Raw genomic sequence first — 13,131 nt, 5'->3', positions numbered from 1 at the left:
GTTACTCAAAACTGATTAGGATGCTGCTTATTTTTGTAATTACAATGCACCCCCCCAGACACATCTTGGGAAAAATTATTGAAGTTGGTTTACTTTTTCCAGTCAAAACACAGCTAAAACTATACAGCCTCTTACAAGGTGGGTGTACCAAACAGTCTTCATAGTGAACCTTAAGAATTCTACCATTATCTATTTGCGGGTACGGGGACACACACACAAATGTACAGACACACGTGTATACACACACACACACACACACACACACACACACCCTCTAAATATATTGGACTGCATTGCTAATTTACTTTCTCTTTAGTATTTTACTTATCTATTTGCAAATGATTATTAGTATTCACTTAGGTCTATACTTCAAACACTCTTGAGTGAAATTGCACTTAGCACTACTGTAAAAACCTACTTTATTTCTTCACTTTTTTTTTCTTTGACCTGCCAAGAAGTGTTGTATTGTGGCTGGTTAGGTACTTGATGAAAACCTAATGGTATTCAAAGATATGTTCTCCAGTTTCTTTCACCTAAAATACACTTTCTTTTATCACCGTTTTAGAATTTCTCGGGTGATTTTTTGGGGGGTTAATCTTCATATTGAAAAGTACTCAAAGATGCTGGGCTGTGTTACTTTTTTATTTCGGCTCTTACACATCTCCCCAGTCATACTGCAACCTCTCTGTGCTTCCTGAACCAAAAGAGGTCCTCTTGGAATAGGCGGAAAACTTGTTTTCAGTTTTTAACTTTTCAAAAGAAGGATTTGGCTCCGTCTGAAAGACTCAGATTTTATGGATCAGCAGATTTTTGATATTTTCTTTCAAGTTGCAGTAACCTCTCTCTCTCTTTTTTCCATCTCACTCCTATGAGGCCAAGAGAGTGTGTATTGGCCTCCTTATTTGCCAATAGATGCATAGTAGTCACCAGCTATAGTAGCCTGAAAGAAAGAGCCGAGGTGGAGCAGTGGTTAGGGTGCAGTACTGCAGGCCACTTCAGCTGACTGTTATCTGCAGTTCGGCGGTTCTAATCTCACCGGCTGAAGGTTGACTCAGCCTTCCATCCTTCCGAGGTGGGTGAAATGAGGACCCAGACTGTGAGGGCGATATGCTGACTCTGTAAAACCGCTTAGAGAGGGCTGAAAGCCCTATGAAGCGGTATATAAGTCTAACTGCTATTGCTATAAAGCACAGACCAGGCTGTCATGAGCTTCTCATCAATTGGCTAGAAAAAGATCGGGGGAGACAGGATGGTGTTTCATGATCACTGCATAAGTAAGGAAGGCACTAAGAGTCTTTCAGTCAGCTCCAGAGGCCTTTCTTGGAAATTTCCTTTTCTTTTTAGGTATGTTGAACAATGCATTGATTAGTGGTGGTGGGGAAATGGGTCTACAGAATATTGTTTCATCACACAACACAATTTGAAATGCTGGGAAAACAAGTTTTTAAACTTTCCAACAGGATTAGCAGACTATATTTAGTGCAAGTTTGTTTTTGGAAGCGTCCATTTGAAAGCAGTGACTCTGTAGTTAAATAGAAACCTGATGCTCTTGGATTTAAATCTATAACTTTCCTAGGCCTCACTCATTTAAAAGCAATTCACATGTTTCTTGGTCAAAGCTGTCATACCAGGGGTCTTAATCAGATGTTTTTTAAAAAAAAAACATTTTTCTGATTCTTCTTCTTTGCAGCTTCAGTCCACCTACGCATTCCAGAATCTTCTGCAGTTGGCTCTGCCATTGGAAGCATTAAAGCCTCTGATGCTGACATTGGGAGAAATGCAGAGCTTGAATACCGAATTATTGATGGTGATGGAAGAGACATGTTTGATGTTGAAACACAAAAAGAGACACAGGAAGGCATTATAACAGTACGAAAGGTGCATATTTTTCAATACGTTGCATTGTGTGCTTGGAACTACTAACCATTCAGTCCTTGCAAAAATAAAATAAAAATAAAAAAACACCATGAAAATACCCACAAGTTGGTATTGTAATTCACACTCCTCCTTACATAGAACAATTTGGTGCATGTATTGTTAACACTACGTGTTAACAATATTATGAATAAAAAGCAACAACTAAAACTTTTTTTTTCCTTTGGTGGTTATTTATATTTATTTTTGTAACATATTGATTAGGAAGGGAGGAAGACTTATGATTTGTTTGTTAAAATGGGATACTTTCTATAGTTGAAAAAAATATTGGGATATTGTTTGGAAATCTTCCTAGTGGTATATGATTTCAGCAGAATGACCAACTATACAATAACATGGGAAAAGATTTTACAAAAAATAAGATGATCTGGTTTTTGAAAAAAAAAAAAACAATAATTGTGGATGAGTGTCTAGAAGTTCTGCCAAAATATTTGGTATATAGAAATATACAGCATTGAGATTATGTGCCTCTCAGTTATAATAACTTGATTTAATTATACAATTCAAATTAATTTGGAATCCATAAAAAACAAAGGCAATTAAAATGCACCAAAACAGGCAGCATGGATTAAAACAATTAAAACAAAGAGTGCAAAGAATATAACATATAATACAACAGAGACTCATCCAATATATCACACTTAACCCTAGCTTTGTGAACAGAGACAGATTTTCAAGGCTTTCCAGAATCTCAGAAGAGTGGGGAGCATCCAAATATTTGGAGGGGGGGTGTTGTTCCAGAGTATGGGGGCCATGAAAGAAAAGGCACACTTCCTGATTCCTGTAAGATGCAGAATTCAATTGAAAGGAACTGGAGCTCCTCACTCATCCAAACCTACCTAATAGGCCAAAACAATTGGAGATAGATTTGAATTGCATCTGGAAACTTCCTAACAACCAGTGCAGCCTAAGCAGGGGATACTGTGAAGTGCGCATTATTGCTTGCCCCACTGCATTTTGTACCAGCTGTGGTTTATGAATGATCTTCAAGGGCAGCCTCATGTAGAGGCATCGCAACAGTCCATTCATGAGGTAGCCATGGCATAAATGATCACAAGAAGGAATGCAACGTTTTCTAAATATTTATCCATTTCCATCACAGATTGATCCCTACAAAGGTGTAATTTAAGAAATGTGGCCCACATCTCCCTCTCCCCCCCAAAAAATGATGCCACTTTGCATTTTTATCGAGCAATGATGTATCGACCAAACAGCGGTGATGTTTATGTTTGTGTTTGTTTATGTTTATTGGTCTTGTAATGCCGCCCACTCCCGAAGGACTCCGGGCGGCTTACAATAAACAAGGGAAGGGGATAAATAAACAAAACAACACTTTAAAAATACACAACATTCACAGTTACCGTGGGGCTGGATATTTCGAAAGCCCCCAGGCCTGCTGGAGCAGCCAGGACTTAACGGCTTTGCAGAAGGCCGGGAGGGTAGTAAGGGTCCGGATCTCCATGGGGAGGTCGTTCCAGAGGGCTGGAGCTGCAACAGAGAAGGCTCTCCCCTGGGGAGTCGCCAGCCGACATTGGCTGGCAGATGGGATCCGGAGGAGACCTAACCTGTGAGATCTGATCGGTCTATGGGAAGTAATCGGCAGGAGGCAGTCTCTCAGGTACCCAGGTCCGATGCCATGTAGGGCTGATGAAAAAGTCACCAAATGATCTTCAGAAGAACTTGGCCTTTGCATCTTCTTTAAAGTCTTCAGAGAAGGACATTAAATTAATTACTACTTAACCAGCAGACATTAGAATCTTAGCTTAGTAGCCAGCTGGAACATCAAATGCAAAACGTTTAGGGAAATCCTCTGGCTTCTTAAAGGATATATGTTGATTGTTTGTTCAACGCCAAGCAATTGCAGAAGTATTTCAAACAGGTCAACTGGATTTATATTGGATGACTTTTTTGGCATCCAATCAGATGTCTTCTTTGATGGCTACTTTTCAATCCCTAGAACTCACATTACTGCTCTGCAGTGTGTAACCCTACGCAATTCTAAAATCTCGATTTATTTGAGATATATTAATTACAATGCAGGATAAAAATGTCCTAGAAAATAACATTAAAATGGCAAGGAGGCGAGTCTCAAGATAATATTGAAAGCAATATTTATTTCCAATATAATATTACTTCTGAGGAAATGAGAAGATTTAAGCACATTGTTCCCCCTTTTCTGTGTTTTATTTATGTTTAAACAGATTCAAAGGTATTCACCAAAGAAATTCTGGGTTCATTTTTGACTATACTTTGTCAGCCCTTAAAAGTCAAAATGATAAAATAGATTTTTTTTATGTAATATATACAGTAAAACCACATAGACAGGTCCATTTAGACACATGGGCTATCATAAAACATATAAATTATAATCCCAAGCTTGATTATCTTTTCATTTTTTAAAAGTGATTAATTGCGCTTATATATTTTATATATATATATTTTTAAAAAAACTATTACAAAATTCATTGTATACTAAATCTGTTAAGTAAGGGATTTGTCACCTGAAACAAGTCTGAACTTTGTCTTTATTTAAAGGCACATTCATTGTACTTTGGAGACTGAAATCAGTTTTGGTATAATTTGTTCTTTGAAACTATGTAACTGTATTCATTATTCCTTCCTGTCATGATAAAAGTTGCATTGGCTCCATTATTAAAAGTAGTGGTTTACAGGCTGCATAATATAACTTAGAATATAAAATGTCTACTTTATAAATAAATAAAAAAGTATAATAAGAAAATGTAAGAAGTTACAATAGTTTCTGGCCTTAAATGAATGGAAACAGTCCTTTGATATACTATTCACACTTTTTTTTTTTACCATGTGCCATTTTGATACCTGAAATGCTTCTGTGTCATTGTGTTAATAACTGTATTTTTATATCCATTTATTTTTAATACAGCCATTGGATTATGAGAATCGAAGGCTATATACTTTGAAAGTAGAGGCAGAAAATCTGTATGTTGACCCACGCTTTTATTACCTCGGACCTTTTAAAGATACAACCACCGTGAAAATATCTGTGGAAGATGTGGATGAGCCTCCTATATTTAGCAGATCTTCGTATCTTTTTGAAATACATGAAGATATTGAGGTGGGCACCATCATAGGCACAGTCATGGCACGAGATCCAGATTCCGCTGCAGGCCCAATAAGGTAATTGCCAGAATCCAAAACATTACAGTTTATAGGAAGATGAGTTATTTGTATCAATAGTTAAGTTCATACTTTTGTTGTGAGTGACAAAATGTACAGAAAGTGGAGCATCATTTTCCTATCACCAGTTTAATTTGAGCCATGTGAGATAATCTTCTACAGGTAAATTGTAGCCTTGCCCAAGTAAATGTCTCCAAACAATACTGACAGTTCCCCATATTGCCAAACAATATGCATAATGAGGGATAAGAAATAATTTTGTTCCATTTGACGTTCTTAGATCTGTTGTCTCACTCTATCTGCAAAATATCAGTTTGTGAAAGGCTGATATACCGAGCATAACTTTAATGCCAAATAGTGTGACAATAAGTTAATTTTCCCCGCTTGCTTGCTTTTAATAGAGGTTCATTAATAAACTGAAAAAGGGCATTAATAAATGGAGGAAAATTGCCAGAAATTCCCATTTGAAATATAACCTTTAATTTTAATGTGAAATTTGCCATTGTCTACCTGAAGTTTCATTGGTTTAATTGATTTTCATTGCAATTGGCCAATACCAAATACGAAAGTTCCCAAGTTGTTGGCAAATAGTATCATTGTCTGAAATCTCATACTAAATATTATATTTTTATAGTAGTACCTGATGTTTAAATATAATCAATAATATAATGAATAATTAAATATAATTTTCCAGTACTAAAATATGAAAAAGAAAAATAGCACAGCTCTAATATTAAGTCTAAATATAAAATCCTCAATGAATAGTTGCATAATAATTTTACATCAGCTCCATATTTTGAATTTCTTCAAAGCAGATTTGTCATGAGATTATTTAACCCAACAGCTTTATTGCTATCTTACTTTACAATACAGTAAAACTTCATGATCATTTCTGGAGAAAATGTATCCATAAAACCAGAATGTCCAAATCTACATAATTGACATAATTTATATCAAGTGTATAATTATAATCACATTACTGAATTTTATCAATTGTCCGGAGAGAGGGTTTAGAATTAATGAACTTGTCCATTATTTTCAAGGGTGAAGTACGACAAATGTTTATGCAAAGCCTTTAAATAGTGTTCCTTTAAATCAAAATTTCATAATCCAACAGCTGTGATTTACCATATTTTCAGAGTATAAGATGCACCTTAGATTTTGGAGAGGAAAATAGGGGGAAAATTGTGCCTTCCAGGTATTCATCTGGGTTGCATCCTTAGTCTGGTTGGCTTCAGCAAATAAATTTGCTAGTTTTGAGAGTCCATGCTTTTTATCCCCTGGATTATGTATTCAAAGTGAGGCCACACTGATTAATAGCAATAGCAGTTAGACTTATATACCGCTTCATAGGGCTTTCAGCCCTCTCTAAGCGGTTTACAGAGTCAGCATATCGCCCCCACAGTCTGGGTCCTCATTTTACCCACCTCGGAAGGATGGAAGGCTGAGTCGACCTTGAGCCAGTGAGATTAGAACCTCTGAACTGCAGATAACAGTCAGCTGAAGTGGCCTGCAGTGCTGCACCCTAACCACTGCGCCACCTCGGCTCTTGTTAACAATCACTTACAATCATTACAAACAATCATTATTGAGCGCAAGTGAGAAGTCTATTTGGACCAACAAGGAGTATGCTTTCCTATCTAAACTCTATCTGAGATCATCAACTAGCATGATCAGTGCTATTTCTATTCTGGAAACTTGCAGGAGTAATACTAGCAATACTAGAGAAAAGTTGAAGGGCATTCAAAGAAGATGGGCACAATTTGCAAAAGAATGTGTTGCATTGGAGAGAAGTAGATTTTCCGTTCCTTGAGAAATTGTTTTTTGAAGCACAGACTCCATTTTGTTTCATCTTTACTCTTCCAAGCCTCACTTAGATGTACCGGCATCCAAAGGGATGAGTATGCTGCAGTAAAAATATTCAAAGCTTTTTTTTTCAGCCCTAATGAGGCACTAACATTGGAGTGAGGAACAATGAGAAAAGCAGGCAAAGTGGGGAAGAACACTTTACTCATTGGCGCCTCAAAAGGGTGAAAAAAAAAAACCTTTGAAAAAGTTATGTTCGGAGTATAAGACACACCCAAATTTCCAGCCCCTTTTTTTTGGGGGGGGGGGAGTGTATCTTATACTCTGAAAAATGTGGTAGTAATGAAAGCTGATGGGCTCTGCCAAAACTTGAGCTGTCTAAAGCTGTCAACGACTGTCCAGACATTTTGTATAGTTGTAGAATAACAAATGGTAGTCCAGCATCAGTTAATGAAATACATGGATAAATTAAAGAAAAGTTGGACGAATCATTTACATGCAAAACTGGGAAAGACTGAGCTTATATCATTCCAAAGGCAATTTATGACGGAGGATACACCCATGTCATTAAACCAAAAAAGAGCCGAGGTGGCACAGTGGTTAGGGTGCAGTACTGCAGGCCATTTCAGCTAGCTGTTATCTGCAGTTCAGCAGTTCTAATCTCACTGGCTCAAGGTTGACTCAGCCTTCCATCCTTTCGAGGTGGATGAAATGAGGACCCAGACTGTGGGGGCGATATGCTGACTCTGTAAACCGCTTAGAGAGGGCTGAAAGCCCTATGAAGCGGTATATAAGTCTAACTGCTATTGCTATTGCTAAAATACGAAGTCAAGCACTACTCATAAATCCATGCTAGCATAATATTTTTTTTGTTAATTTGGAAGTCCCTCATATAAATGTTCCCAATCCCCATGAGGATATTCTTTCATAATCTAAAGATTATGTCAACCATTATTGAAGATGGGCAAACAACCATTACTGGTTGGAGATGGGCAAAATAACTGTCCATCTAATTTGTTAGATCTTAAAAAAAAAGGAAGTTTAAATAAAAAAATAAGCAATGTAGTTTAAGAACGATATGTTTAGATATTTCTGCATACTTCAAAATTTCCAGAGATTTAAAAAAAATATATTTTGTCAGGAAATATCTCAAAACATTAGTGTCAGTTCCAGTGCATTTTTCTGTGTAATCTCAGACCAGATTCTTAGAACTATGGTAAGATTTAAACTTTTACAAAATACTCTGTAGGTAAAGAATGAATAGAAATAGTGATCATTCTGAAAGGCAAAGCTGTCTAAGCATTTTAGGCAATTTGCAGTGATAAAAGGTGTGTTTCAGTGAAGGAACCATAGGGTTTCATTAGAGCTTTCTAATTATTATATTTTTTTTAACCAACAGAGGTAATAAGGCTAATAAAGGTAAATTACTGTATTTTTCAGAGGGGAGCAAAAGTTGCTATTTGCCAATTAAATTACAATAAGTGATTATTATGCTTCTTGCCAAAACTGTCTTTTTAGTGGAATAGAACAGCACTTGATGCAACAAAACTGTTCTTATGAAAAGGAGAGATTAAATATAAGCTCTCTGGAACAATGATTATATATATTTAGGTTAGCCCCATGTATGTATTCAACATTAGCAAATCATGCAGTAATTACCTTTTATGCTGATATACCTCATTGCTACCTTGTGTTTCACAGTTAAGAGGCATTGAAAAGACTGCCTGCATGATGTTGCTGATGTGAATATTCTCTATGTGTTACTGGAAATGTATTAAAGAAATGTATAAAAGAGAAAGTTCTCAGTAGAAATGGCACATATGAATTATAGCATTTCAGGTCATCCAGAACCAACTTTTAAGTTTTTGCTCCATTTGCCAGCATCACAGATGCTTTCATGCATCCAGCTCTGAACTCCTTTGACAATACTGTCTACGAAACAGAGCAATGGAAAATCCATAGTATTGTGACCGTCTACTGAATGCCCCTAATTATGAGCTGAACATCAGGAAGATTTTTGGTGTGGTGCAAACCTATCCTTGCTGTCACATCTAGTTCTAACCATTGCAGCTTAAACTTTATGCATATTAGAATGGATACAAGCATCTTCCTATTCAGTCTGATTGACCGAACTGTCAGTTCTAAATATGTTTAAGTCTAGAAATGCCAGTTATCTCTGATTAATTTTTATTGTCACCAACTGTAACATTGTTGCTGTTGTAATTATTGCATCTTGAGTTAAACAACTTCGTGAACTGTTGCTTTCTTAAGAGCTCAGCATTTGAAAGAAGGCAACATATGGTGGGGTCTGGGAAGGGGGCAGGTGTTGAAATCATCAAGATGGGCAACATTTTGCCATGATGCAAGCATATTGAATATGTATGCATTGTTGCCACTCATATAAAGGGTGTGAGACTTGCATCTCAATACTATCTATCTCTTGCTGATTTTAATGCTTTTTAGAAGCTGCTGACAACTATGTCACTACTCGCAATTAGAATATAAGATTATATGTGGTATAAATGTACATCTCAACATAAAGTTCTTTTTCTTCCTACCAATCGTTAGGTTTTCCTTGGATCGCCACACTGATCTTGATAGAATATTCAACATACATTCAGGAAATGGATCTATCTATACTTCTAAGATGCTTGACCGAGAAATATCACAGTGGCACAACCTTAGTGTAATAGCAGCAGAAATTAGTAAGTCCATTACTATCAGTCTATATATATATTATTTATTGTGTCTAGTGAAATGTATCTTGGTTATGTAATACAGATAGTCCTTGATGTACAAGCACAATTGAGCCCAAAATTTCTGCTGCTAAGCAAAACATGTACTAAGTGAATTGTGCCCCCATTTTATGATGTTGTTAAGTGAATCACTGTACTTGTTCAAGTAGTGCCACCGTTGTTAAGTGAATCTGGCTTATCCGTTGACTTTGCTTGCCAGAAGGTAGCAAAACGGGACACTGCAACCATAATAAATGTAGATCAGTTTGCAAGTATTGAAATGTAAATGATGTAGGGCATGCTATAATGGTCATACGTGTGAAAAATGGACATAAGTCACTTTTTCCAATACCGTTGCAACTTCAAACAGTCACTAGGTTAACTGTTGTAAGTCGAGGGCCACCTGTTTGGTTTTGTGGTCCTCCAGCAAAATATGTGTGTGTGACCGTCTAACTTTCCCTAATTCAGCACAATTCAGATATGTGAATTGTGAATTCAATGCATACTTCCCTGGTTAGCCATGTAGCCATAATGTCAAACAAAAACAAGATAAGCTATTAGCATTTCTTTTGGAAATGTTAACTTCTGAATCATCCCCACTTGTAATCCTACAATGGCACGGCTGCAATTTATATTAGGAAGGGATTTTATTCAGCACCATAGTAGTAAGGAGGATTTCGTCACACTGATGAGTATATAGTGTTTCTTTATCAAAATAGCTATTTGCAGAATCTCTCCAATAACAGTTCTGTTATTGGAGAGATACAGGTTGATAGATGGAAGAGTATAATTCAAAATTAGCTAAACTTAGTTAAATCCATTGGTAATAGGTATAGTTAAATAAAAATTGATAATGATAGTAATGTATACAATGTTGAGTTATTATGATAAGTAATAATTGGATATGAGAAGGGAAGGTTAGAAATATTTTTGGGCTATCTATAAATATTATTAATAACAATAATAATTATCATAAAAAAACAAAACTATATACAGTTAATTTTTTAACTAATAGGGGGGAAATGCTATGATATAGGATATAGTTAAATAAAGAAAGGATAATGATAATAAATTATATACATGGAGGATTAGAAAACTTTGGTATTAAATATTATGGATGTTTAGCTGAAACAGGATATGAGGACTTAATGTTAATGGAGGATTTTATAAATAAATAAATGAAATGCCAGCATGTGGTTATGGATTGAATCTTGGTATATTTAAGGATGAAGGATGTTTAAATAACTGTAGTCAAATAAAAGTGGAGGTATGATGATGTTAATATAGTAAATATTTGAGTTAAGATATTTGAATTCATGAATTATATTTGATGACGGTAGAAGAAATGCACAAAAGCTTTTTGTAACCAGCTGATATACTTTTTACAATATATGTTTGTTTTGGAAATAAATAAATAAATAAGTAAGTAAGTAAGTAAGCAAATAAATAAATAAATAAATGAACAAACAAACAAACAGCTATTTTGTAGGGTGTGAAATCATTAGCAATTTTCCCTATTTACGGCTATCTTAATATGTGATATCAAAGGTTATGCTGCTTGGTGATGTAGAGAGGAATTTGGAAAGTAGAAAGTTTGGATAGGCTGGAAAGGGAAATTAAACAAGAATATAGTTGTGTTCTTATCCAATTGCCCTTTACTTTATTGGGAGCTAATTAAAAATAATATCCTAATCAGATGTGTCCTGGAATAACTTATAATAATGTCATTCTAAGAAATCTGCAATATCAAATATATTTTTCATTGAAACTGGAAGAAGCGAATTGTCCTTTATGCTTCTTCCCATCTTTCCAAGTCTCAAAAGAAACTGTTTCCTTCTAATTTGTTGGGCTTCTTCGTTTCACCCAAAATAGAGGGTGGGAGGTGGGCACTAAGATGCTTCTTGCTCTGTTTTAGACTGCCAGAAACTTGAAAATAGTAGATTTAAAATGTTGGCCCTATCCATTTATTTGAGATTGATGCCACTTTGGCCTTCAGGGTTGAAAAAAAGTAAATTCTGGTCACTAAACTATTATCCACCACTACTTTATATTTGTTTTTTTTTTCCTTTGAAAGGGCATAGAAAATAAGCAGTAAGTTTTGTGTCTTCTGTCCATAACAGAGCACAGACTGGGTGCAAAGAGATTGTTAGAAATGTCTTAAGACTGAAAATGTGTTTATCCTTTAAAGAAATCTTTAAAGTAAAATGTAGTATATTTGTGGACATCCTGGTTACGGACTACAAATCCATTTTTAAACAACGTTGCCTATTTCCCCTGCTTTGACAGACAATCCCAAAGAGACAACCCGTGTCTCTGTGTACGTACGAATATTGGATGTGAACGACAATGCACCACAATTTGCTGTATTCTATGACACTTTTGTGTGTGAAAATGCAAGAGCAGGACAAGTAAGTCAATTATGCACATGCATTGAACTCTCTAGTTTTGTTTTAGGAACAGGAAAAAATAAAAGATTTCATCTCACAATAATTTGGAAATACGATATGAAAGTGGAAAAAATGTCTGTCAATAAATCAGAATCCAGTTTTGTATAGATGTTCTTTCTAGCAATGCTAACACAACCTTTTTTTTTTATTCTCACCAAACACTTTGTGTTCTTCAAACTTATTTTTTTTCCCCTCAACTTCTTTTTGTTTGGTTCTTTTCTCCCAGAAATACAATAATTTTGTATCATATTTTTGTCGGAAAAAAAAGTATGCTATAAACTATTTCTTGTAATCAGTTCGTTTGTGCGTGCGTATATGTGTATATGATTTTTTCCCCCTTACACAGCTCAGTCTTCTGTTGATATGTATCAAAGCATCACCGACAGCATTTCTTTCTGCAAATGCTATTTTCATCCCAGTCAAAAGAATAAAAAGTTGTTAGTTTTTTTTTTTAAAAAAAAAGAACATATGTTTTCCTTCACCTACAGATGTATATAGAATACTGAACACCGATAAAGAGTAGTTTCGATATAGTAAAAAGCAAAGCACCAAGCTCGGAATTCTGCCAGAAATTTCCTTTTGAGACAAGGGAAAACCAGTTGTTGTAACAGTAAAAACCTGCCCTTTTCCCTTAATTCCAATGTGTGGGCGAAGTTATGAGAACAAAGCAACTTTGGGAAGTTGACTCTGAGTGAACAGATTACAAGAGGAAAGGAGAAACCAAATAATCACCATCAAAAAAAAAAAATAGAAATCAAAAACTGGATTCATTAAAGGAGAAGATTTGGGATACCCTCCCCTGCCTCTAAATCAGACCATGAGTAGTTACTAGTTTAGTTTTACTATAAGAATGGGGAACTTGGTTTAAGGAATTGCTGTTGATATCAATAATTGTTAGGGAGTGGAGGCTAAAATATATGAAGAATGGTTGCAGGAAATTGGGCGTGTCTAATCTAGTGAAAAGAAGGTGTGTGTGTGACATGATAGCAGTGTCCCAATATTTGAGGGGCTGCCACAAAGAAAAAGAGGTCAGCTTATTTTTCGAAGCACCA

The 13,131-nt window shown here is 35.6% G+C and overlaps 1 protein-coding gene across 2 annotated transcripts in view; it reads left to right on the top strand.

The window, feature by feature from the left end:
- The window catches only part of LOC116510352 (cadherin-10), an 86,985-nt gene that overhangs the window by 60,873 nt on the left and 12,981 nt on the right, over positions 1-13,131 (top strand). For both annotated transcript variants that reach the window (XM_032219868.1, XM_032219870.1), the window contains 4 exons: positions 1,691-1,878; positions 4,838-5,091; positions 9,466-9,602; positions 11,919-12,040. In XM_032219868.1, coding sequence (XP_032075759.1) covers positions 1,691-1,878; positions 4,838-5,091; positions 9,466-9,602; positions 11,919-12,040 — 701 coding nt within the window. The remainder of the gene's footprint in view (positions 1-1,690; positions 1,879-4,837; positions 5,092-9,465; positions 9,603-11,918; positions 12,041-13,131) is intronic.

This window comes from Thamnophis elegans, chromosome 6 (assembly GCF_009769535.1).
Source record: "Thamnophis elegans isolate rThaEle1 chromosome 6, rThaEle1.pri, whole genome shotgun sequence".
NCBI lineage: Eukaryota > Metazoa > Chordata > Lepidosauria > Squamata > Colubridae > Thamnophis > Thamnophis elegans.
This window is presented reverse-complemented; position numbering and strand designations above follow the sequence as displayed.